General features: G+C 37.8%; 2 protein-coding genes and 1 non-coding gene across 6 annotated transcripts in view; 2 read left to right on the top strand and 1 right to left on the bottom strand.

The window, feature by feature from the left end:
* The window catches only part of PHKA1 (phosphorylase kinase regulatory subunit alpha 1), a 397,078-nt gene extending 386,002 nt beyond the window's left edge, over positions 1–11,076 (top strand). For both annotated transcript variants that reach the window (XM_053580169.1, XM_053580168.1), the window contains 3 exons: positions 3,053–3,106; positions 6,301–6,501; positions 10,584–11,076. In XM_053580169.1, the coding sequence (XP_053436144.1) occupies positions 3,053–3,106; positions 6,301–6,501; positions 10,584–10,757 (429 nt within the window). In that variant the 3' untranslated portion in view covers positions 10,758–11,076. The remainder of the gene's footprint in view (positions 1–3,052; positions 3,107–6,300; positions 6,502–10,583) is intronic.
* A 7,940-nt stretch (positions 11,077–19,016) lies between these two features.
* Positions 19,017–27,888, top strand: part of HDAC8 (histone deacetylase 8) — a 418,507-nt gene continuing 409,635 nt past the window's right edge. The window contains exons 1-4 of one of the 3 annotated variants that reach the window (XM_053579623.1): positions 19,017–19,438; positions 19,983–20,035; positions 22,708–22,838; positions 23,778–23,919. In XM_053579623.1, coding sequence (XP_053435598.1) covers positions 19,328–19,438; positions 19,983–20,035; positions 22,708–22,838; positions 23,778–23,919 — 437 coding nt within the window. In that variant the 5' untranslated portion in view covers positions 19,017–19,327. Of the gene's footprint in view, positions 19,439–19,589; positions 19,660–19,982; positions 20,036–22,707; positions 22,839–23,777; positions 23,920–27,888 lie in introns of those variants that run through there. The other 2 variants (XM_053579625.1, XM_053579624.1) reach the window with 2 other exon arrangements.
* On the bottom strand, positions 23,144–23,250 carry LOC128578628 (U6 spliceosomal RNA). The gene has a single exon (XR_008377767.1). It is a non-coding gene; the product is annotated as a U6 spliceosomal RNA (small nuclear RNA).

Raw genomic sequence — 27,888 nt, 5'->3', positions numbered from 1 at the left:
TGCCTTCTGATTTTTCATTCCATTCCTTTCTGAGTGTTAATGTAATATAATCTTGGTACTTACGTTTGAAGACTGGTAACTCTGTAAGAAGATGGTTGGCATATGGAACGTGGGATGGGAAAATCTAATAGAATCAGTAAACATTGAATTACACTCTTAACATGTGATTATTTAATACATAATGTTTTATTTTAAATCCAAAATGGCACATCATTAATTCCCATTGCTTTTTATTTATTTATTTTTATTTTTATTTTTTTTTTTTAGAGACAGAGTCTCACTTTGTCACCCTTGGTAGAGTGCTGTGGCATCACAGCTCACAGCAACCTCCAACTCCTGGGCTTAGGTGATTCTCTTGCCTCAGCCTCCTGAGTAGCTGGGACTACAGGTGCCCACCACAATGCCCAGCTATTTTTTTTGTATTTGCAGTTTGGCCAGGGCTGAGTTTGAACCCGCTACCCTCAGTACATGGGGCCAGTGCCCTACTCACTGAGCCACAGTCACTGCCCCCATCGCTTTTTAATAATTGAGTTGATAGGGACAAGATAAATTATTATTCATTTATATGATATGCATTTAGTATCTACTGTGCAACCAGGCTCATGCTTATACATGAGCTACATGTTTATACAGCAAAGAACAAAATGGACAACAATCTCTGCTCTAATCTAACTTATATTCCTTATATTCTACTAGGAGAAACTAACATTAAATAATAAACGTAGTAAATACATAAAGTATATGGAATGTTACACTGAAAGACTTTAGCATTATAGAGGGTATCCATGTAACAAAACCTTTTATACCCCCTTAATATTTTCAAATTAAAAAATCATATTGCAAAAAACATAATAACTTTGATTTGCATTTCTCTGATGATTAAAGATGATGAGCATTTTTTCATATGTCTGTAGGCCACATGCCTGTCTTCTTTAGAGATGTTTCTCTTCAAGTCCCTTGCCCAACCTGCAATGGGATCACTTGTTCTTTTCTTGCTTATACGTTTGAGTTCTCTGTGGATTCTGGTTATTAAACCTTTGTTGGAGACATAACCTGCAAATATCTTCTCCCATTCTGAGGGCTGTTTGCTTGCTTTACTTACTATGTTCTTGGCTGTGCAGAAGCTTTTTAGTTTGATCAGGTCCAGTGCTGTATTTTTGAAGCTGCTTCAATTGCCCGGGGGTCCTCCTCATAAAATACTCAGCCCAATTCATAATTGCTAAGTCATGGAAAAAGCCCAAGTGCCCATCGATCCACAAATGGATTAATAAATTGTGCTATATGTACACCATGGAATATTATGCAGCCTTAAAGAAAGATGGAAACTTTACCTCTTTCATGTTTACATGGATGGAGCTGGAACATATTCTTCTTAGTAAAGTATCTCAAAAATGGAGGAAAAAGTATCCAATGTACTCAGCCCTACTATGAAAGTAATTTATGGCTTTCACATGAAAGCTATAACCCAGTTATAACCCAAGAGTAGCAGGAAGGGGGAAAGGGAGTGGTGGGAGTGGGGAGGTAGGCGGAGGGAGGGTGACTGGTGGGATTACACCTGCGGTGCATCTTACAAGGGTATATGTGAAACTTGTTGCATGACCGGAGACACGAACAAACAGTAGCTTTGCCGTGGGTGTAAACTCACTCCTGTAATTATTAAGTCAAGAAACAGACTACACGAGATGGGATGGTGTGTAGCAAAAATCTTTATTCAAGGTTTTGAGTTTATACTTTTCTAGTCACATACACACTTAATCTATTATCTATTAGTTTCATCATTATCTTATTCTAACTATCTGAAATTAACTTGAAAGGAAATACTTTGTTATCATATCAATACAATCACCTTTGTAGTAAACCTCTTCTTCTAAACATTAACTAATTTCTGAGCAGGTATCTAAAGAAAGATCACAAAGAAGAAAGTAGCCACAGGGGAACAGAGTTGATGGAAGAATATCTTCAAGCATTCACTCAGTTTACTCAGTATGAAGTAATGACTGTGTCTTTTCCTCAGGGCAGAGCACCTATAGACCTCTGACAATATGTTGTTAACATACATCAACCCTCTGGCCCGTATCTCTGAGGAAGGGTGGCATTCCCTTTTATCTCAGGCTTCACGGGGTGTACAGCTTCAGAGAAATGGCTTATGGAATAACTCCAGGGAAGCCAACTCTGTGTGTATCCCAGGGGGGTCCAGGTCCCTTAAGCCTCTGAAAGAAAAGCAAGTCATTTTAAACTCACACTGAATTCACTTTGTGTGCTTGATGTAGGATATGTTTATTTCTAAATATTATCTTACAAAACTTAGTAAATGTAGAATGTAAATGTCCTAACACAATAACTAAGAAAATGCCAGGAAGGCCATGTTAACCAGTGTGATGAAAATGTGTCAAACGGTCTATAAAACCAGTGTATGGTGCCCCATGATTGCATTAATGTACACAGCTATGATTTAATAAAAAATAAAAATTCCACAGAGGGCTAAGACTACAAAAAAAAAATAAAATAATAACTTTGGAATATATTCACCAAATAATAAGTGGGAAAAAGCCAATAAAACACTATGATCTCCAAGAAAAGATATGGAAAAGTAGGACAATATGAGAGTGTTCACGGGAGGAGGATAGGATGCTTAACTAGAAAATATGGTAATGGTACATGTCTGATAGATGCATGTCTTAAGTTTACTCCTGCAACCTAAAATCTTTCTGAAGGCCTATTTGTAATGGTTCTGCGACTTAGTTTGACATCCTCCCAGATAGTTTCTGAGTGTCTGAGACTAGCCTATCCCAGAAGATACACTACCCATTATACTACCCTAAATAGAGGATGAACTTTGGTCTTCTGTAGTCCAACCCTGCCTCTTGGCACTTAGGAATCATGACCCCATGACAGGGGCATATGGGCTACAGGGCCTCTCGATGACCTGTGATTACTCAGCATATACTCCATGAAGCATGCTTAGAAATCCAAAGTGTCTCTCTTCTTGAAGACTCCCAATTGTTGCCCTATACTTGGTGACAACATCTTCTGTTTTTCTTCTATTTTGCAGTGCCATGGACTTTCTGTGGAAGGTTTTGTTCTTCCTTCTTCCACCACTAGAGAGGTAAGATACTGTGGCTTTCACATTTATGTGACTAATAACTTACCTCACTGAAGTACTTCAGTGATCATGTAACAGAGGTGAAGGCCTGAAAAAGAGCAAAAATGTTTTACAATCTGTCTCTTCAAAACTCCCTCAGTCTTCTTGGAAATTAAAACCGTCGTGCCTGTCTGAAGCCAGTAATTAGAGGAGCAACGGAGTGTTTTTTATTCTTTGTACCACAAGAGAGGGCTCAATGGAATTGTCCTGCGAAGGTCAAAAGATTATCTTCACCAGAAATGCTATTATTTAAACAGAAATAGCCTGAAGTTGAAAACACCTTTTTAAAGCTTTGTATTTTGAGAACTCATATTAATCAACAACAAAAAAGCAATCAATTCCATCTATGACTGGGAGACAGGAACAGAACCTTCTCCAACAAAGACAATAAACACCTGAAAAAATGCTAATCATCCCTAATCATCAGAGAAATGCAAATCAAAGCCACCCTGAGATATCGCCTAATCCCGGTGAGAATGACCTAAATCACAAAGTCCCAGTGCTGCACATGCTAGCAAGGTGTGGGGAAATGGGAACACTTTTACAGTGTTGGTGAGATTGCAAACTAATACAGCCTCTTTGGGGAAAAAAGTATGGAGAATATTCGAAGAACTAAAAGTAGACCTTCCATTTGATCCTGTAGTCCCATTACTAGGCATCTACCCATAAGAAGAAAATTTCTACCATAAGGACATTTTCACTAGATGTTTCACAGCTCAATTCACAGTCACAAATATGTGGAATCAACCCACGTGTCCATCAGCACATGAATGGATTAATAAATTGTGGTATATGTATATCATGGAATATTATTCATCCATTAAAATGATGGAGATTTTAAATCTTTTATATTAACCTAGTTGGACTTGGAGAACACTCTCCTTAGTGTAAGTATCACAAGAATGGAAAAGCAAGTATCCAATGTACTCAGTACTAACATGAAACCAGCAGATAGACAAATACATTCCCACACAAGAGAAAAGCACAATTAAAATCAATTGGGGGGAGGGAGGAGGAGGAGGAAAGATACAGGATGTGGGAGGAGGATTGTTATATTCTCATCTAACTGTCACAATGTAAGGGTATATGGCACACTCCTGGGGAAGAGTGCACAACTAAACTTGGACTTTACCTAACAAACTTAAACAATGTCACCTAATTGTTTTTACCCTCATATTTATCTGAATTTTTTTAAAGCTCTGTATTTCTATTTATAGATAGGAAATGGTCCTTTCAGTCATATTCCTCATTTGCTGGCAAATTAATAAACTTTTCTTTCCTGTTTTTCAAATTGCATGTCCTTGTTCTTCATTTGGCTGCAGGGACAAGTATCAAACTTGTGGTTTGATATCAAAAGTAACAGACCTATGCTTTTATAAATCAACTAAACATGAAATACATTTGACAAAAAAAAGAGAATTTTTTTAATAATTGAAAGGAATGTATCTGTAATCCCAGCTGACTTAGTTGGCTGAGGCAATAGGAGCACTTTAGCTCGGGAGTTCGAGACCAACCTGGGTAATACAGAAAGACCTTGTCTTAAAAAAAGTTGGGGGGGGAATTAGAGAATAATTATAGATTACATTAATTATATACAGCCATCTTTTTTAATGTTTGATTAAGTTAGGATAGTTTATGTGAGAATTGGAGAGGACAAAAAGGATGGAAATGTAGGAATGAACAACTTCTCATCTCCTTCCATTTTCTCATTCCCATGTTTCTCTAGTAGGACACTTGTAGACCACTAGAGCATAAACCAGTAGTTGATAGCTCTAATTACATATTGAACTAACGTGGCCTCCCATTTCCAACTTAGAGAATTAGAATTTCCTGGATTGGGATCTAAGCATCTATATTTTAAAAACAATCTATAGAGGGCAGTGCCTGTGGCTCCACAGAGTGGGGCGACGGTCCCATATGCCAGAGGTGGTGGGTTCAAACCTAGCCCCAGCCAAAAACTTCAAAAAAAAAATCTATAGAATGATTCTGATACATAACCATGATTGGAAAACACTACCAAAACTGACAAACATAGGTTATCGAATGCTTTTATATTTTCCTTTTTGTCCAAATTATAAGAAATGATAAAGAACTAGCTTTTATACAGAATCAACAAAGGAGCTAGTATTAGAAAGCTAGGAGTAGTAAGATTGAGCAGTATAAAAATTCTCAAAAACACTGCAATTGTTTCAGATGATGGCTAGAGGAACAAGTGAAAAAAGTTAATGATATGCTTCAGGGCTTCACTCTTCCCTAAAGGCCTTTTCTCTAATAAAGAAAACTATGTCCCTTATTTGTAATTTTTCTTCCTTTAAGCAAGATTGAAATGTCATAAAATTAATAATAGTGCACACTGGAATAGTACTTTTAAGAGTCTTCAAAGTACTTTGACATTATTTCATTCGATTTTTCACCACAACTATGTGAAATAGGTAAAAAAAAAGAGCGGGGAAGGATTGCCATGGCTAATTTACAGATAGGAAACAGATTTAAAGAGAATAATTGAACCCAGGTCTTTAGACTCCAAATCTAAGGAGGATATACTCCCTAGAAGATATACTCAATACCTCCCTAGAGGATATACTCAATACTAGTTTACCAAAACTTATTCCTCAATCCCCTTCACCCTAAAATAACTTTACATTTCTTAATGCTCATTTTTTACCTAGCAGTATATGAATGTTTTACATAATTCTAATCATCATGTACATAAAATTTTATATTTTGCTTAAATTTTTCATTTATTCACAGTCATCATTTTATTCTTTTAAATGGCTGTATAAAAACTCATGGAGTTGTTGTGCCATGATAGGGCATTATTTATACAACCATTCCCACATTTAGTTTACTTCTAGTTTTACACTTGTGACTAATGCTGCTAGAAACATTTTTGCATATAGGGCTTTTTTCCCCTTGTGAATTACTTCCTTAGGATGAACTCTCAGAAACAGGATGTTACAGGCTATTGACACTTTTGTGACTTTTGTTGTACATCATTTGATTTCCTTCGAAGCTGATTAAACCAGTTTACTCAATTAATTTAAAGGGGACTGAAGCCAGTGCTCAAGACTACAGTTTTTACAGCCTTTCAGAACAAGTGATTAATGTCTCCTGGATGATGGGCTCTCAGGAAATGATTTTCTTTTTCTCCATCACAGATGACTCCGGGTGAGATTAAATTCTCTGTTCATGTGGAGTCTGTCCTGAATCGTGTACCTCAACCAGAGTACCGCCAGCTTCTGGTTGAAGCCATCCTTGTTCTCACCATGCTGGCAGATATTGAAATTCATAGCATTGGAAGCATCATTGCTGTGGAAAAAATAGTACATATTGCCAATGACTTATTCCTTCAAGAACAGGTAGGTAAATCTGTTGGTTTCTCAAAGGAGAAATGTTTTAACTCTACTCTGACTGCATTCGGGGCTCTTTGTGGAGCCAAGGTCACTTTCTTGTGCCCTCTTCCTTGTAGCTCTCTTCTTGGCTGCCTATGTTCTCACTATGAGCTATGTTTGCAAAGGAAGTAGGCTACAGAATGACCTGCCTTTTGCCATGTGTTTTGTGATTTGTATTAGATGGTAAAAATTGCCTGAGACTCAGGAAATTTTATACTTTTCTCTGAAAAGCCCTGAAGCATAGCATTAGCATCATACTTCAAATTCCTGATGATAATGCTTATTGTTATAGGTCTTAATAAGAAACTATAGGACAGTATATCCTTTCTAGACTATTAAGGAAAATGGAAGATTTAGATTTGCTTTTCCTTTGCTTTATTTTTGCTTTTGCTACTTACCTACAGGAAAATATCAAAGTGAAACTTTTATTTCCATGTTTTTCTTATTTTCTTATTTTATTATGGGTTAATATGAGGATATATATGATTAGGTTACATTATTTGCTTTTGTAAGGTGAAGTCCAAAGTCTGAGTTGTAGTTGAATCCTTCACCTTAAAAAATATTCTTCCAAGAAATTAACCATATTCAAAAATACAAACTATCAGTTAGATGTAAACATTCCACATTATATATCAAATCAGCACATTTTAACCCATAAATGCATCAATGTACACAGTTATGATTTAATAAAGAATTAAAAAAATACAAACTAGTTATTGAAAGTTTTCTGGGTCTCTTTGTCCCACGCAGTTGGGTGGTCCGATCCACTGCTCCTGTATAGTGGGTTTGGCAGACCTGCCTGCTACAGCAACAGCCCAAGCTGGGTGACCTTGGGCTGAGGTGTTTGTGTCCAGCACCTAGGGAGGTGCAGTGGCCTCAGTTCTAAGCACAGGTTGAAAATTACAGGCAGAAGCCATTGAAGCTGGGATGCTCTGGTGCTGGTATTTCAACTGAGTTTTACCAACTATAACTCTACAGTTACAATAGGAAATTGTCTCTAATAAGGTCAAATACTGGGGATGCCAAAAGAACGTATACACATTTTAAGCGATATTATCTATGTATTACTTTTCAAATTTGAACTGAATTACAGTAGCAATGTATAGTAAGATATTTGCTCATAAGATGGTGTTAATCAAACAAAAACTAGCATCACTATGCCACAGACAAATCAAAGAAAATGGCAGAGGCACGGTTGTCATTTGAGGAACACACAACCATTTTGAAGTGGTATTTGAAATTTGAGAACATTGTGGAAGTACAACAACAATGGAGGCATGAGTATACAACAAAACTTCCAACACACCTAACAATTGTGTGCATTCATGATACGTTTGAGACTCGTGGTATGTTTGAGACTCATGTTACTGTGTTTATTGTGTACAAGGGAAAATCCAGGAGGCCTCTCACAGCAACAATCCTGCTTTTTCTGCTATGATGTTTACACACTCACCACAAAAATCTACCAAATAATGTGCACATGAGGCAGGAGTTAGCAAAACAAGCATATAGTGCATTCTTTTTTTTTCTTTTTTTTTTTTATTAAATCATAGCTGTGTACATTGATACAATCATGGGGCATCATTCACTAGCATTCTCAAAACAGCAAAATGGAAAGTTTTCATACCAGGATTATTACATGCATTGAATGAAGAGGACCCTGATCACAGGTGCAGTCATTGTGAGTAGTTCTTAAACATGGTACAAGTGAATGAGGAATTTGTAGGAAAAATGGTTTGGTCTGATGAAACACAGTTTAAATTGAATTGGACAGTGAAATGACATAATTGTGTGTATTGGGCCCCAGAAAATCCACATGTGGAAAAAGAATTCAATTTACCAGGCCTCAATGTCTGGTGTGGACTGTCACTAAGGGTACTAATTAGACCATTCTTTTTTGAAGGTACTGTTACTGGTCAAGTGTACCTAGACATGCTACACACATCCATTTTATCTGCAATTCATACACTTTGGGGGAATGATACATTTTACTTCCAACAAGATGGTACCCCACTGCACTTCCACCAAGACAAGAGAGCTCACCTTGATGAGAATTTGCAAAGACAATGGATAGGACGAAGAGGTGTGGTTGAGTTTCCCCCACGTTCTCCTGACTTTTAACACCCCTTGATTTTAACGCCTATGAGGGCCTTACGCAATGTGGTGTACTATATAAATTTAACTACCCTGGCAGAACTTTAGGAAGAAATTGAAATGGCATGTACAATGATTCAAGTAGACACTCTTGGTCAACGTTACTCAAGCAGTAGTTTATCATAATCAGAAGTATCTGGAAGCTGATGGTAACCACTTTGAGCACCTCTTATAACTGCAAAAGTCAAACATGATTTGTATTCATCTTATCGGTATAAGTTGAGTATTACAATTTCAGTACAGTTTATTTGTTTATTTGTTTGTTTGTTTTTTGAGACAGAGCCTCAAGCTATTGCCTTGGGTAGAGTGCCATGGCGTCACAGCTCACAGCAACCTCCAATTCCTGGGTTTAAGCAATTCTCTTGCCTCAGCCTCCCGAGTAGCTGGGACTACAGGTGCCCACCACAACACCCAGCTATTTTTTGGTTGTAGTTGTCATTGTTTGGCAGGCCCGTGCCAGATTCGAACCTGCCAGCTCTGTTGTATGTGGCTGACACCTTAACCACTTGAGCTACAGGCGCCACCTTCAGTGGAGTTTTTTTCTTTCTTAAAAAGTGTACACATTTTTTGGCAACTGCTGTATTCTTACTAACTTGTAGCAACCACATGTCTAATACACTACCACAGGAGTTAAAGCATAGGCAATGCTGGTGGTGACAGAACAGTATAGTAGATGCTTGCTTCATATTCATGTTCATCTTTTCATTTAATTCTCACAAAGTTGATATCCTAACAGACCAGTTGGAGGAAAAGACTTCAGTAGAGCTGGTAAAAAATGCAAAGTCTTCATAGTATTTAGTTGCATTGAATCTAGAGAAAGTTCAAAAATACTGGCACAAAAGGAAGCATCCGTCAGTGTATTAGATGTTTTTGGTGTATGTACCATATTGAGGTGTAAAAGGGACTTAATGTGAAAGTGTTAGAGATGATGGGGGAAGTTTTTATATGGGAGGAAACATAGCAGTCTAGCAAGATGCATGGAGCCCATACATGCTAGAACAAGTTCATTTCTATTAATCAATCTGCATATCTAGCAATTGAGATCTTCATATTAACCTGTATGTCAGTTAAAATTAACTCATTTTCCATAATCTCTAAATAAAGGTATTTAACGTTCAAATAAAGAAAAATTTTCCAAATGTTGCCTACTTAAGAGTAGGAACATATATGGTAAATAACATGCACTGTCATCAGTAGGAAAAATCTAAAATGTATAATAGGTACTTCATTCTATTAGCCACTGTGAGAGGATGCAAAAGAAAATTATCCAGGATTTTCTAGGACATTTCTAACTATAAATATTCTGTATCATTGTCTGTCCAAGTATCAGAAAATGTGATTCCTTTTAGGCATGGACCCTAGCTTCAGAAAGTTCATGGTGTATTTTAATTAAGTTGGCTTAAAAAGAAAGAATGATCAAATGCAAGATAAAAGAATACACATTGAAATCAATAGCCCTTAGAACAGCAGTTCTCAACCTGTGGGTCACAACCAACGGGAACTGTATTAAAGGGCCACGGCATTAGGAAGGTTGAGAACCACTGCCTTAGAATGAGTCAAAGTCTTACTAGGGTGATTTATAAGTGTTAGAATTTAACAGGTATGACTCATTTAACTATTATATTTAACTTTCAAAAAATTTATTACAATTGGGAAAATTCTAAATTATTTTAAAATGATCTGTATGATTTAGGGAATCTAATGAAAAATGCATGTATAGAAAGTAATATTAACCGTTTTGTGCATAACCCTGGTCTCTACCTGGTTAAATGGCCTAGGGCACAACTAATTGGCATTGGGGAGGATGCTCTGAATTATACAAATCGGAACTTCATTTAGTAGAATTAGTAATTTTTCCTTTCCCCTGTGTTCTTTCACCCTTAAAAAACAAACAGAAAACCCTCGGCGCAGATGATATCATGTTGGCAAAGGATCCTGCATCTGGTATCTGTACTCTTCTGTATGACAGTGCACCCAGTGGCAGGTTTGGAACCATGACCTACCTTTCCAAAGCAGCTGCCACCTACGTACAGGAGTTTCTCCCCAACAGCATCTGTGCTGTGCAATGAGGGCTTTAGGTCCTGGATGCTGGAAGCCTTTTGACAGCTGGTTCCTGCCTCGGTTGATTATGCATGGAACTGAACTGTTATTGCCTGATCCTTTCACTCCACCACCCCCATCCCTCCAAAGAAAAAAGAACTTTTCTAATACACTGCTTTAGAAGAAGTGAGCCCTTACCTAGATGCTCAACCAGGCCTGTCATTATTGGCTTTGATCCTTTCATGGTTTGTAGAAGTTTGTGTGTGGTTTTTATTCTCTAGATCTGTTACCAATCCAGTTTTCTAATTCCTGTTTAGAAGCAGGTGTTAATAACAACTTATTCCTAAAGTTTGGTCTTTCTTATTGTGGTTTTATTGTTTAAAATAAATTTATGGGACATCACTTTGGGACATTGTTTCAAGAACGTAAATCCTAAATTGTTGGATTTTATGTTTCTATAAATTGGAATATCTATTTTAAATGTCTTTTCTTGGGAAAAAAGAGTACCAGATCTTAGTTTCCTTCTTTACTCAAAGATTGCCTTACAAAGAGTGGTGAAATAGTTTCTGTGGAGAATAATTATCTCCATCATTGCCCTCTCTGTATCTGTACATGTAATACCTACTCTCTGTATTTGCACATATAATGCCTACTCTCACTTGGGTAAAAAATTAAAAAATACAAACACAATGTACATATATTTGTATTAACACTTCAAATAACATTTTATGAAGATTGTTGGTACTTTGATGCATTTGCAACAGAAAACGAAGAATAACCCAGAGAAATGGAGCTAGGAGCCCAATTTCAGAGAGGAAGGGAATGAAGAAAAGATTCCTGGTTGTGTCTTACTCATAGGGAACAAAGAGGAAATCAAAAGTGGGTTAGTTCCCCAAAGACAGCCTATAAAAAGTGTGCTAACCCACAAAACTGAGAATAATTGAACTATATCTTTGGCAAAGGAGAAATTCCGTAGTTCAGTCCATAGCTGTTCCACCAAGCATTCTTTTCCTGTGATCTTGGTGTCTGTCTCACTCGCCTATTCATTTTCTACCACATCCTCTCCACCACCACCCTGCCAAGGCCCATCTGTTCATAAACTCTTTCACATACATTTTGACCTCCTAAATCAAGTATATATATCTTGGGATCCATGGGCATATTATCTATTTCTCATAACTGCACATACTTGTGTATGTTTAAGCATACATGAGAATTTCTCTGAATATAAGTAGGGTTTTTTTTTTTTTTTTTTGCAGTTTTTGGCCGGGGCTTGGTTTGAACCTGCCACCTCCAGCATATGGGGCTGATGCCCTACTCTGTTGAGCCACAGGCGCTGCCCAATATAAGTAGTTTTCACCTTTCTGTATGCACATTTGATGGACTAAAGTATTTAAATAGGAATGTTTCATGTAAGAGGAGGTGTTGTGACTGTAGCCTCAGATTGACACACAAAAGATAATGGAAAAATGCCTTCAGTCCTCTTCCCTGGTCCCATGTATAGGTAGCCTTGCTTAATAAATGTTTCCCCTAACTTTCCTTCTCCTAAATTGTGTGTAGATACCCTGCTAATTTCCCAGAGGGGACTGAGTCATTCAGATAACTTCCTACTTCAATACCCAACTTTGACTCAGATTTCTAAGGTTTTTAATCTAAGACAGTATTGGGATGAGAGACTTTCTAAATAATTCTTATAGAACTACTGACAAATTTATGAGTACACTAAGTAAGCACAGGAGGGTGATAAAATACAGGTGGTAGGAACAAAGAGAAGGTGGACAGCCTTTTTAAATTTTAAATCTCTTGGATCAAATGGAGCCACACATGATTTTCTGGTCACTATATAAGTGTTTTCTGTAAATGAAAATTTACAACCTGTTCTGAAACTGTCTTTTCATCAGCTGTAAGTGTATGCCAGTCACAGGGAGTACATTTAGAGAACCACAGGTGAAAGCCACCACTCCTTTCCTCACTCATTTGCATTTATCTGGGTTTCCTAAATTGTTTGTCACTATGATTCCCATACAGTGGTGTATTTAACTTTTAAAGCAACTTTTTAGAAAACTTTACTTGTATTTTGTTCATTTTAAGTGTGTGATACTTTTTTTAAAAAAAGAAAAGCACTTACGTTTTGAAAGTAGAAAAAATAAGAATTTCAAATTAGATCATGTCTGGTGCCAATGTGCAATGTGCTTCATATGCATTTTTGTGATTGGAGTTTATTTCCTGGCTTTATTCTGCATGTTCCATTTAGTTATACAGTCAAAGCTCATTAACTGGATAAAAGTAGAATAATATTAATATACATATTGTATGTTACATATACATCATATGGTATGTTAGATAATATATGTAAAGAAATAAAGTTGTCTCATTCAAATGTGTACTCATGCAAACTAGGCTCACTAAATTCAAATGGGTATATTGCCATCTATAAAGAACCTGTTCTGATGAGTGAATAAAACAGATTACTACTCAGCATTTCAGTTGTGTACAAATGGTACTTATCCTCTACTGGAGGGCACTTAAGAACAATTTGCTCTCCTAAGTAATATAAATATTTGGCAGAATCTTGTTTATAGTATTCATTAGCCTTTTCTATAATGAGAGAGAGTTTATCAGTGAGGATGATGGTCCCACCTTAGTTAATTAAGTTTTACTACATTCTGGGAATCTTATGCAATTAATAGGGCAAAAGTTGTCATTCTTAGATACTGCTCACAAAACCTCTACCATCCCTTCTTGCACTTACCAAATACAGTAGAATCTCCATGGTTGACCATGTCCCTACATTGACCACCTCCTTAAGTTTGACCTAACTTGCATAGAGCACACATGTAGCACATGTACATATCAGTACAATAGGCCTAGTTCCTATTGTTGATCACCTCTGTATGTTTACCAGTTTGTTACAGTTCCTCAGGTGGTCAACTTACATATGTTTTACTGTACTTAGTATCTATACTAATTCAGTGGAGATAAATATAGTACTTTCTAAATATAGTCTTTATTTTGTATTTAATTTGGCCCCAGGTCTTTGTTTGTCTAGGACAGCCCCTGTTTATGCCTGTTTTCCTTACATAATTATCAATAGCTCTTTCTGTCACTCTCAAAAGTGTCCCAATGTGGATGATATGGTCAGACTATATTTAGCAAAAGTCTGATTTTTTTAAGGTTATGCCTAATAGCAGTATGGGAGTAAGGATAGCAGTGGAAGAGACTTTATCCCCACAAATTGGGGGATACTTGGCATAATGGTTCTTAAAACAAATGATCAAAATATTTCAGTGCTTACCACATGCCAGACATTGTTATATAGGTAATTGTCATGGGCCATCTTATCTTCACAATTGCCATATGAGGTAGATAGTATTGGCTTCTCCATCTCACAGGTAAGGAAACTGTGGCAGTGAGGGTTTAAGCCAATTGCCCCAAATCAATCAGCTAATAAGTGGTAGAGCCGAATCCAAATCCATGCAGTCTGACTCTAGAGTCCACATTCTTTATAACTATACTTTCTAAGGAAAATTTATTGGGGGTGTGTGAAAACAAGAGTCAGTCTGTTGAATACAGCTGAAGCTTCAGTGACAAGACTGCAAATTGAGCAAAGAAGGTAGTCAAAGGGGTAGTGCCTTTGTGATGTATTTGCTTTCCCTTTGAGGGAAAAGCAGGGGAGATTACCAAAAGAAGTGGCACACCCCAAGATGACCTTGCTGGTTCAAATGTTGTCTTTATCAATAATGGTTGAGGAAAATGAGTCAAGTAATTTGCCCAGGTCACCACCCTAGCCAGTTTTAGAGCCAGGATTCAACCTACTGACCTCAAGTCTACCTACTGCAAATCCAAAGCTTTGGAAAGGGTTGTCTTCCCAATTTAAGAAACATATGGGTATTAAACATGTAGGAAATTGAGGTTAGGGAACTGTGACATGATTTTAGCTCTGGATTAATCATAGAGCAAGCACCCAGCCTCTATTTGAGATTTGCTGTAGGAATACATTGCCAATTCCCAGTGTAACAAATTGTACAACAATTTGTCTTTTTGCATGGTTGAATCCTTTTTCCACATTGTGTGTCATGCTAAGATACTGTTTCCAGTTTAGAAGTATTCATTATCTGTTGCTAGATAAAACATTCCATTTTCGTGTCGTCCGATTAGGGTCCAGAATTTAAGGTGTCAGTTGACCAGTCTGTATCCTGACCTGTACCCATCCTTAAAGGCCCAGGATAAGTCCCAATCCTCCTTATATAGCCATCCCTCAGGATCTCATCTTTCATTCAACTCCTGTAGCCCCACAGACTCCTTCCCTTCTGTCTTTAAACATGTATAGTTCTGTCTTATCCTTAAAAAAAAAAATCTGGGCTCTGAAGTTCCCTCAAGCTGATAAACTAACTCCTTCCTTTCAAAATCATATTTCTTCAAAGAGAAAGCTACACTTAACTGTGTTGGCTTCACGTTTTAACCCCTTGAAATCTGGCTTCCTCCCATACATCCTATTTTTTCATAGGGCATCAATAAGCTTCTAATGCCAAAAGGTGTCTTTTACTCTTTTGCAATACCTGGCATTTTTATTATCTTTTCTTTCATAAAATTCTTTTCTTCCCTGACTTTTGTGAAACTATACAGATTCAATCTAACCCACTGATTCCTTTTTTGTCTCCTTTCTGACATCTTTTTCTCCTCCAAACAAGCATTTCCAAAAATTTCTCTTTTTTTCCTAGATCAGGGATTCTCACTATGGTGTGGGGCAGGTTATAGTGACATAATTTGATTTATTCTGGTGACTGTAAAGAGAATATGTAGTAGGGCAGCAAGAGTAGAAGTATGGACCAGAAAGATATTGCAGAAAGTCCAGGCAGGAGATAATATAGCTCAGACTAGGGTGGTGGCAGTGAAGAGGGAGAGAAGTGAGTGTGTTTAAGACATGTCCTGGAGGTGGAACTATGGAAATTGCTGATTAATTGGTTCTGCAGGTGAAGGAAAAGGAGGAAATACAAATAACTCATAGGTTTCTGGCTTAGGCTACTAGATAGATATTGGTATCTTTACTGAGCTATAAAATGAGAGAAAGGGGTGGAAAGGACTTGGATGGGGAAATCAGGAGTACGGGCAGAGTGGCAACTGAAGACCCCATTCTTGTCAAGGGAATTCACCCCCAGAAAAAGGGAAAATCAGAGAAATAAGCTGAGCAAGGCAGAATAAAAACAGTTTATCTAGTTTACTTTTAAACCAGCAGCTAAATTACTTATCTGAGAGTTCCTGTTTTTGCTAGAAGCATGGGCTATAAGGTATACATCTTGCAAACACCCCTGCTGGGTCTGTAAACACTCTGAAGAAGTAATGACGGTATAAGGAAGCTGTGTGCAAAAGCCTGGGGAGTGAATCAACCAGGCCATCCCCTGATCAGTTAACAGTCAAAGCTAATACTCACTGTGGGGATTTTTATTATGGCCAGGGAAGAGATCAAGGGAATAGCTCAAGCCCTGAAATATGGGCAGAGGGGGGCTTGTACCCTAATCAACAGAGGAAGATGCCTCTGGGGTGGAGATCAGAGGAAAATTCTTCCATTCCACTGATTCTTCGGAGGAGCCTGATACCATCATATCTGCACCATGGTGAACTAGTAGGGATTAACCTTCTCCAAGGAATCTGTGTGTTTGACCACAGACAGAAGGCTGCCCCCAAAACAAGGTTCAGGTTTTGGATTTCTCAAGGCTGCTCAGACCCTTAAAGTTAATGATTATAGACAGAATAAGAACTAACATACTTACTCAGAGACACTGCTGACAATTTTGTTCTCTTCCTCAGCTTACCCTCTGGGCTAAATGAAATAATAGCCTTCAATGAAAGTTGAGTGGAACAAACACTCAGGGCCATTCACTGGAACCCCACAAACTAGTGGTGGTCCTCTGTGTTCTCACTTTTGAAAACTCTGTTCTGTGTGTCCTTTTTATCTCTCACTGCTTTTAACTTTATTTTTCTTCAGTCGATTGCTGCCAGCTCCACAGGTCTTAAAGAACCCTGCCCCCAGAATGAGACCCAGGCACAGGAGTTTTGTTTTTAAAATGTCAAGTTGTATATGGCTAGTAGACATTCCAGTGGAGAAAACCATGCTGCTTTGGCTATCTCAGCCACTCTTAGAACTTCACCTATCTCCTCTTTATATGGAAAAGTTGTGTGTGTGTGTGTGTGTGTGTGTGTGTGTGTGTGTGTCTCACTGCAATTTTTTTTAACCCATTGATTTCTGAAAGAACACTTTTTAGAACTCTTTAGATCAGACTCCTATGTCCATTCTTCCCTACTTTATGAGTTCCTCCTGATTTCCCTCTTTCTTACACTGGTACTATTAGCCTTCTCTTACCAAGACTTTTAAGAGTTTTCAACAACTCTCTTACTCCCTCTTACTAATATTCAAGTAGCAAGAAACTCCTGTTGAACCAGCCCTATGCATTGTTTCCCTCTTTGTTCCCATTGCCCTCACCCTAGTTTAAAATCATCATCACTTCTTATCTGAACTATTGCAGCACTCTAACCACCTCTAGTCTTTCAATAACTAATCTATCCTACACCTGCTTCTGTAGAAATTTTTTTTTCTTAATACTTCTATCTAAATGTCTCCCCATTTCTCACAGAATTAAATCTATTCTCTTCGACCTGCTATCCAAAGCCCTTCTTTATCTGACCCCTTCAGCTAAACTAGACTAGAAATTTTCTCTTTTGTGGTTTTGCTTCTCGTCTTCATTCTAGTCAGAATGCCCTTGCCTGGCTCCCATCTTTAGCAAGCAACATCCTGTCCATCTCAAATGCCACCAAATAAGAATCCTAGTCATCATGTATTAAATACCAATTAGTAAGTACTCAATGCCTACTATTAAGTAGGCTAAGCATCCCATATTCATTATTTGACCTTGCATTGCCTATTTCTCTTGGAGAATACAAATTCCTTGTGAGAAGAGGTTTGATTGCAATTCATCACTGAATCTTCAGCTGCACTGTATACTTAGTTGATGGCAGATAAAGGTTTGATGAATGACTGAATGATTGCATAGCATTTAACTAGTTGCTATGGGAAGATATAAAAGAAGAATGAGCTTATTTATATTTTAGTTAGAGAACACAAAACTAAAAATTTTTTTCCAGAATATTAAAGTATTGAGGGGATTCAAAATAGAGAGTGAACGAAGTAATAAATAACACAAAGTCATCCTTGATGAATCAAGTTTATACAATAAGGAGAAGGTTCCAAGGCTTCAGTGTCAGGCTGACTTGATTTTGAATTCCTGCTTCCTGCTTGTTAGATATGTGACTCTGAACAGATATTTTCTGTCTCTAAACTGCACCTGTAAAAATGAGCATATTAAAACTGCCTCCATAGGAGTGTTGCAAGGATGAAAAAAGATAATATACCCAAAGTGCATGTCACAATGCTCAATAAATGTTTAAAGTGGAAAAAGTGAGTTAAATTTTTAAAGACAGTGAGGATAATGGATTGTCTCAGGAGTGTTAGAAAGTCAGTTCAGGCTGGTGTGCGATTCGAGGGCCTGAGTATGGGGAAGTTCATATCAGATCATCATAGAGGCCTTCAGGAACCTGGAAATGTTGATGGTAATTCTAAAACTTCTCGGGATAGCCTTTAATGTGGACCTTCACATTAAACCTAAAATATTTCCCTAATCTCCGTTTAACTACAAAAACAACAGGAAGAAAAAAGAGCAACAGTTTCCAAACACCACTTAAAGTATATGCTTGTATCCTTCCTACCACATGAATGTTCAAGGAGTACATTTGACATCATTGTTTGATTGGGATCTAGCAATTTCTACATTAGCAGCCAGTCTCTTAAGAAAATGATATCGCATTTGCCAGAGTAAATTATTGAGATTATTAAATCTACGTGGACATGGATAGTGATGACAAGAAGAGAACTAAAGTTGCACACAGAATTTACTGTGTAGACTTTTCAAATCATTTATGCCATTCCACCCCCAACCCCAACGCCACCAAAAAAAAAATCTTTAGCTGATGTAGTTGGGTGGTAGTGGGTTCTAGGTGGCCATATCATTGTATCTGTGTTTAAATATTTAAATGAATGTATTTACAGATTAAAACAATTCATAAAGAGTTGAGGCTGCCTTTTTTTTAGCGCTAAAACTAAAAATCGCAGCTAATTTAGTAATCCCCGTCTCTTCCGCTGTTCAAACCTCTGTATACTACATCTCCCAGCATGCTCTGAAGTTCGTATGACTTCATCGCAAATGGCCCCGTAGGGCAACAAGGATGGTTAGTTTCTACCGTACTTATTTATCATGAAAAATCGATCCTAACTGGCGGCTATTTAGACTTTTATTACCTGCCTCACCCCTTTTGTTAATTGTCACTAAACGAAGGGGTTCCGAAAGGGTTGTGGCCTAGGAAGGAGCATCCATTCCTATAGTTGGATGGGGAGCGAGGACAGTGTCCCCAGCGATCTCACGAACAGGAGGGAATGTTGACCAGGGAGCACCGCTGCAGCGGATCAGAGGAGCAGGAACTGAAACCCGGGCTGAGTCCGAAAAAAACCCGATTTGGACGGTGGCTCCGAAACGGTTGGAAGTGAAAGATGGAGGAGCCGGAGGAACCGGCGGACCGTGGGCAGTCACTGCCCCCGGTTTATATCTACAGTCCGGAGTATGTCCGCATGTGTGACTCCCTAGCCAAGGTCCCCAAACGGGTAAGAGAGATAGGGATGAAAAACTGTGGGTTTTGGGGTTGGGGGTAGGGTGGGGATGGTGGATGGGAGGGCATTAATTAGGAAGCGAAGAGGATCCTGGGCTGGGAGAAGTCATCAGAAACGTGGACAGCTGTATTAGATAACTAAAGCTATATAAGAAGGACATGTTCCTTACCGTTTCTGAGAATACAGTGAGTCTCCGCGGGGCTCCCGATGGACAGGTAGGGGCCGGGGCCGGGGCCGGGGCCGGGGGCGGGGAGGAGCGGGAATGAAGTTTCTACCACTAGGGTATTGATCGCTGAAGTCTGGAGAAAATAAGCTTGAGAGGGAAAGTGTTCCAGCGCCTAAGGCCCCGGAACTTTCGCCTTAGTGATTTTGATACTTTGTATCTGTATTGTTTAAAGTCTGTCGTAACTGTTTAGTAACAGAAGGGAGAGGATACAGAGTTGAGTTAGTTCCTTTGTTCAGGATGAAGTGGACTGGATTTTGCTAAGTTAAACTTTTAAGACACTATTTTTTGCTTTTTTTATGCTGATGTTTTTAGGCCAGTATGGTACATTCTTTGATTGAAGCATATGCGCTACATAAACAAATGAGGTAAGTTGCCTTTCATAGCCCCGAAGCTAAGTGTTCATAGCCTTACTATCTCGCTTCACCTTGGGGCTAATTGGGGGAAACTGGTCCTTTTTTAAAATTAAAAAAAAAAGCTTTTTGTGTGAGATTATTCACAATGTTTATAATTTGCCTGTAACCCCATGAAAGCTATCGAAGAATTAAGAACACTTTTTAAAAAATGTGCAGGAAGCAGTTAGAAATAGGAGAAGTATCCCTGGGATAGGTGCACTGTGGAGATTCTGAGTGCTAAAACCTAACTAATAGAAAACTGCGTACAGCTGGGAGGTATTTTTGTTTTGTTCTAAGCCAGATCTGAGGGTGTGGGTTCATCCTAAGACTTCTTTTTTTATTATTTGTTTTGTTTATCAGGCCCAGGTGGGACTCAAACTCGCTGCCCCTAGTATTCCAGCCAGCCGGCTGACCACTGGGCTAGGGTGGCCAGCTTATCTTAAGACTTTTAGACAACCCACCACTGCTACCAAACTTTAATGGGTTACCCTGGAGATAAGTCAAGACCAAAGCAAACTGCTGAGAGCAAACCAGAACTCAAGGGAGAGCTAACTGCTTCTTTCAAAAACATGAGCTTGATATTTATTATCATTTCTGTATTTGATGTCACTAAAAGAGCAAATATTATAACCCTGCAATATACAGGATTACTTATAACACTTTCTGGTCAAATAGGTGAGTTTCTATGCCAGCTAGACTGGTATGCTTCCAGAATATTATAATAGACATTTGGATTTTATACCAATTATTAACAAAATCATTTCTTAAAAACTTTTTTTAGGAAAGTGTTTCAACCATTTTTAACCCACGTGGTAAACATAATAGCACATGCCTTCCATTAAAGTTATTTAACATTTTTTTAAAAAATTATGATAAAATATCAAAACAAAGAAAAACTAATTTCCTTGCTGTTAAGAAGGGTAGTTTTCAGTAAGTGTTTTTTAACTTTAACATTTAACAAAATAAATGGATGTGTGCTAGAAGAGGGAGCTTGTAAGGCTGCAAAATATGGCCAGTAAATTGTAAAATTTTTGTTTTAATGGGCACATTTTTCACCTCTAATGACGTAGATGTGTTTTCTCAAAGAAGAAGCAAGAATCCTTGGATCTTGGCTATATATTTAATTTTTGAAACTAGATCATAGTATTTCTTCTGGCTACCTTAGCGGTAGTAGTAGCTTATATAGTTACTCATATTAATTTATGATAAATTCATGGCTATGTTCCCATTCAGCAAACAAAAAACCACTGCGTGGCTGAACACAGTGGCTCATACTGGTAATCCTAGCACTTTGGGAGGCCAAGGTGAGAGGATCTCTTAAGGCCAGGAGTTTGAGACCAGCCTGAGTAACAGCAAGACTCCTATCTCTACAAAAAATAATTAGTTGGGTGGAGTCTCAGCTACTCAGGAGACTGAAGCAAGGGAATCTCTTGAGCCAGAAGTTTGAGATTGCAGTGAGCTATGATTATGTCACCACACTCTACCCTAGGTGACAGAGCAAGACCCTGTCTCAAAAACAATAACAACAAGACCCTGTCTCAAAAATAATAACAAAACAACAACAAAAACAAAAAATCCCTCACTTCTGCCTAGGTCAGTGTTCCTTCAACTTGAATATGTATGTGAATCACCTTGAGATACATTGTTTTATTTAAAATGTCTTGTTAAAATACAAATTCTGATTCAGTAGGTCTGAGGTGAGGGTGAGGTTCTGCATTTCTAATAAGCTCCCAGGAGATGCTGATGCTACTCCCAAGGGATGCTGCTGCTGCTGGGCCACTGACCACCCTTTAAGTAGCAAAGACTGGTGTAAAATGGCAGCTGTGAAGTTGAGAAGAAGAAAAGGGGAATAGGCAGCTAGAGGTTAGAGGTGGTGAGACCTGTTGTTAGGTTAACTCCTTTTATTCCCTCATTCACTCCTTGTGTAGAAGTAAGTTGAGTGAAGCCCAATTCCAACCATTTTGCCTCTTCTTCCTATAGAGGCAGATGGTAGGGACCAAGTATAGAAACTTTTTATATTTTGGGTTGCCTGTTTTTTTATACTTTAATATTAATAATGATGATAGTTATCTTCAAAGCATTTTTGTATATGTTATCATCTAATTTTAATTTAAGTCCCAGATGAGAAAACTAAGCTACAGAAATAGAGCTAAAAAGTACAAGGTTAAGGATAGCAACCCAATTCTTCAACACCAATCTGACTTCAAATTCAAAGTGCATAATAATGCAGTTGGTTGTTAAAATAAAGATATAGCTGAAAGGATTATATAACCCAACCAGCAACTGATTCAAATGAAAATATCCCTTCCTACTCACTTGTCAGGAAAGTTGTAACTCACAGAGTGGTGTACTTTGTGATATTTGACTATTTATTTAACTTAAATACAATTACTCATTTTTATCTACCTATAAACTCAAGAGTTAATCTATCCTCCTGCCCCTTATTAATGTATTCATTACCACAGATGTGAGGCAGTAAAGACTATCCAGTGCAGTGGAATAGAATGTGTTTATTGCTTCAGCCTACTGGAACTTGAAGCTGGGAGTTGTATTTTCTGCTCAGACTCTTGGATCCTATTTCTAGTTTCTGGCATGTGCTGAGTCTGACTCACTCAACCTCTCTCTGATCCCTTTGTTATTATTAGGATAGTAAAGCCCCTAGTGGCTTCCATGGAGGAGATGGCCACCTTTCACACTGATGCCTATCTGCAGCATCTCCAGAAGGTCAGCCAAGAAGGCGATGATGATCATCCAGACTCCATAGAATATGGGCTAGGTAAAGTAATTACCAGGCAGTGATGGGAGATGGACAGCCTCCATCTGTAGATTATTGTACTAACCTTTTTATAACTTACATAATGATTTTAATACATTTTATTTAAGAAATAATATTAACTGTCAATCTTAATTGCTTGGCTTAGCAACATATAACTCACTAAACAAGCAAACCATATGAGTTGAGTAAAACTGAATGATGGGTCAGGTAGAAGAAATACCTTTCAGTTGCTTTGACCCTAATGGCAGGACTCAAATCTGGTGTGGCTGTATATATGCAGATTTAGCTGTCCTGTGACCTTTTTTTTAAATATGGAACACTTCACGAATTTGCGTGTCATCCTTGCGCAGGGGCCATGCTAATCTTCTCTGTATCGTTCCAATTTTAGTATATGTGCTGCCAAAGCGAGCACTCCTGTGACCTTTTAATTTGAGTACAGATTTCTATTCTGGCTAAGTTTTTCACCTTATTCTTGATTAAACAATGGCATTTTAATCTAAAAGTGACCAATAGGATAGTCTAGAGCAGCTGTTCTCAACCTGTGGATCGTGACCCACAGGAACTATATTAAAGGGCTGTAGCATTAGGAAGGTTGAGAACCACTGGTCTAGAGAAACAGCATGATTTCGTAGAAGGACGTTGGAGTAGAGATCACGGGACCTGAGTCCCAGGCCTGGCTCTGTGTGACCACTGACAAGACATATCACCTCTCAGGTTTGGTTTCTCATCTGGAGGATAGGACTAGTTCATGGTGAAGGTGTATCCTTTCTAACTCTAACCTTTTAAAAAATTATTTTTCCAAATTAGAGGTGTTAATGTTTTGGTTGGAGCTGATGTCAGCACAGTGACTTTTTAGTAGGGTATGTTGTCACACCTCTACCTATTGCTCCTCTTTTTCCAGTTAATCACTTAACAAGCTTTTCCAATTTTTACCTTAAGGTTATGACTGCCCAGCCACTGAAGGAATATTTGACTATGCTGCAGCTGTAGGAGGGGCTACAATCACAGCTGCCCAATGCCTGATTGACGGAATGTGCAAAGTAGCAATTAACTGGTCTGGAGGGTGGCATCATGCAAAGAAGTAAGAAAATGACCTTTTGTTTTTGATTCTTTATTTGAGTCAATTTCTCATATGTAAGCTGTTATGCTTATTGTCTTGAAATTTACTAAGAGATACATGTGTATATGTCACTTTATAAAGCAGCAGTTCTCAGCCTGTGGGTCGCAACCCACAGGAACTGTATTAAAGGGCCGAGGCATTAGGAATGTTGATAACCACTGTTATAAAGCATTCTGAGGTGATGCAAGTGAAATAGAAGAAGATGACCTAATATTGCAGAAAGCACACACCTGAGCTCTACAGCTAGTTTTTCTGCTAACTTGACTGATTTGGACAGATTAACCTTCTCTAGGCCACAGTTTTTTATCAGTAAAATAACAGGGCAAAGAATATAACAAGACCATTTACAAATTCCTTTTCAACTTTCTGGAAAATCTCTCTGTCTTTAAGGGAATTATGTATTCTAGAAGCACTAACAAAATTATAACAATTAGAAAACAACACCATAGGATGTCTACAGTTTTAAAAGATGTATAATAACAGTATTGGGAGCTGTGAGAAATTCTCATACATTATTAGTGGGAATTGAAAATGGTGTAGCACTATGGAAAACAGTTTGGCAGTCTTAAACATAGACCCAGCAATTCCATTCTCTAATATATGTCCCAAGGAATTGAAAACAGGTGTTTAAACAAAAACTTGGAAAAAAAAAAAAACTTGCACATAAATGTTCTTAGCAGCATTACTTCCAATAGGAAAAACATGAAAATAGCCCAAATGTCTAACATCTGATAATGGATAAATGTTGTATATCCATATAATGAAATATTACTCTGCCATAAAAAAATGATACCACAACATAAATTAACTTTGAAAACATTATGCTAAGTGAAACAAATCAGATACTGAAGAGTAAAAATGAAAAGAAAACACCAGGTATAGTACCAATGGAATATATGTATGATCTGAAAAGACTTAGTTGTAGGGAGAAATTTATCATGGAAGTTTTGGGAGAAATGAATTTTAGAGCTAGTTCTTGAAAGAAGTGGCAAACTGATTTTTGAATAGGTAGAGAATTGATGAGAATAGATTTAAAACCAAAAGTTAAAGAATCAAAAAGGGGGCTCATACTGCTGTCACTAAGAAAAGTGACAACCCAGAGTTAGATATCTCTCCACAGAGAAAATACTGTGAAAGAGTCTTGGGTGCTACTTCGGGTTAGAAGAAAAGCCCTTTTGAAGTTTTGTGTTAACATGTTAAATAGCGATACTATCTGATAAGGACTGCTGGGCCTTCTTCAGCATTTGGCGTCTTGTTTGATATGTTTGTAGTACTGAATACATAGAGGGGAGAAGGATTTTTAAAACTCTGAATTTATCAATATACTGAGTGAAATAAAGCCACTGTGGTAGTAACTACCAATGTGTTGTTCACAAATCAATTGTTCATACAATCAACCATGGACTTGATACTCTTAGATGCTCTTGAGTCAAGAGAAAACAACACTTTGTTTTTCAGAATAAAACCCCATACAGTTTCAGCACATGCAGGTTACGATAACATGGAATTGACTAAGGAAGTCCTTGAAAAAATTTACTACTAGAATTTACTACTTAGGCAATAGAGCAAAGGGAACCAATGCTTTAGTAATGAATTTTACATAGTCATAGAAACATAGAAAAACAGCCTGCCTCCTGTTAGCTTTTGCTTTATTTTTTTAAGTACAAAATAAAGACAGTGAAAAGAAATAATAAAGGCAGTAATCACTAGGAGAAAAAAATGAGCAACCCTCTCTCCTTCAAGCCACAGAATGAAAAGAGAAAACCAAGCTTTCTGAATCAGGGACTTTTATGTCCTTTTGGGCTTTGCAACTTGGAAAAAGAAAGTAATGTGGCTTCATAGAAAATACCTGCTTCTGTGAGTCAGATCTAGTTTCTTATATATTTAAATTCACTGCAGAAGGCCTGGTAGGGCCTGGGTCAGTTTCAAATAGAGTACTCAGATACCTACCATTTCTTATTAGTGTTTTGCTGCCAAAGGAAGTACACTGTGTCCTGAGCCACTTCAGGGCTGCCTGCAAGGTGCAGGCATATGCACATATCATTATTTTAACTGTTTTATTTTTTTTTCAGCCTCCCAATTAGCTGGGACTACAGGTGCCTGCCACAATGCCTGGCTATTTTTTTAGAGATGGGCTCTCACTCTTGCTCAGGTTGGTCTCAAACTCCCAAACTCAAGCAATCCACCCACCTCAGCCTCCCAGAATGCTAGGATTACAGGCATGAGCCACCGTGCCCGGCCTTTTTAACTGTTTTAGTCAACTTTTATCTGATCCTACCTGGAAAAAGATACGTCTATACTGAATGTAAATTATAGAGAGTCTCTAGTGCAATAATTTTTTTTGTTATTTTTGGTATTTCTTTTTTTTCTCCATTTTTTTTTTAATTGTTTGGGATTCATTGACTCCAAGACTTAGGTTACACTGATTGCGTTGGGTAGGTAAAGTCACTCTTGTAATTGTGTCCTGCCCCCAAGAGGTGTGCCATACACCGTGACCCTCACATCCCATTCCCACCTCCCCTCCCTGATCCCTCATTCCCCTACTTCCACCTTGTATTAGATCATTTACTGTCTTCATATTAGAATTGAGTACATCGCATTCTTGCTTCTCCATTCTTGTGATGCTTTACTAAAAAGAATGTGTTCCAACTCTATCTAGGTTAATACAAAAGATGTAAAGTCTCCATCTTTTTTAATGGCTGAACAGTATTCCACAATATACATATACCACAGCTTGTTAATCCATTCCTGAGTTGGTGAGCATTTAGGTTGTTTCCACATTTTGGTGATTGTAAATGGAGCTGCAATAAATAGTCTAGTGCAAATATCCTTGTGATAAAATGATTTTTTTTTCCCTCTAAGTAGATGCCTAATAATGGGATTGCAGGATCAAATGGGAGGTCTAATTTGAGTTCTTTGAGGATTCTCCATACTTGCTTCCAAAAAAGTTGTATTAGTTTGTAGTCCCAGCAGTAGTGTAAAAGTGTTCCCTTCTCTCCACATCCGTGCCAGCCTTTGCAGCTTTGAGACTTTCTGATGTGGGGTACTCTCACCAGGGTTAGGTAATATCTCAGGGTAATTTTGATTTGCATTTCTCTGATGATCAGGGACAATGAGCATTTTTTCAAATGTTTGTTAGCAATTCGTCTGTCAGAGAAGATTCTGTTCATATCTCTTGCCCTGAAGTAGAAGAGATTGTTTATCCTTTTTTTGTTGATTGAGTTCTCTGTAGATTCTAGTTATCAACCCTTTGTCAGACTGATGCCTTGCAAATATCATTTCCCATTCTGAAGGTTGTCTTTTTGCTTTACTTGTGTCCTTAGCTGTGCAGAACGTTTTCAGCTTCATTAAGTCCCATTTGTTAATTTTTGTTGTTGTGATGGCTGCTGAAGTCATCATAAAAATCTGTCCCCAGTCCAACATCAAGAGTTTTCCTCACATTTTCTTCTAAGATTTTTATCGTTTCATGTCTTGGATTTAACTCTTGAGTCAATTTTTGTAAGGGGTGAAAGGTGTGGGTTGAGTTTCAGTCTTTTACATGTGGTTATCCAGTTCTCTCAGCACCATTTATTGAATAGGGATTCTTTTCTACACTATGCTTTTGTTTGGTTTATCAAAGATCATCAGATGGCAAGTAGACACTGCATTCATCTCCTGGTTTTCTATTCTGTTGCATTTGTCTATCTCTATTTTTATGCCAATACCATGCTGTTTTGATTACTTTGGACTTGTATTATGGCCTGAAGTCTGGTAGTGTGATGCCTCCAACTTTGTTTTTATTATTAAGAATAGCCTTAGCTATATGTTTGTTTTTTTTTTTTTTTTCTGGTTCCATATAAAATGAAGTGCTATTTTTTCTAGTTCTTCAAAATATGTTGTTGGCATTTTAATGCGAATTGCATTGAATCTGTAGATTGCTTTGGATAGAAT

Source organism: Nycticebus coucang, chromosome X, assembly GCF_027406575.1.
Source record: "Nycticebus coucang isolate mNycCou1 chromosome X, mNycCou1.pri, whole genome shotgun sequence".
Classification (NCBI taxonomy): domain Eukaryota; kingdom Metazoa; phylum Chordata; class Mammalia; order Primates; family Lorisidae; genus Nycticebus; species Nycticebus coucang.
This window is presented reverse-complemented; position numbering and strand designations above follow the sequence as displayed.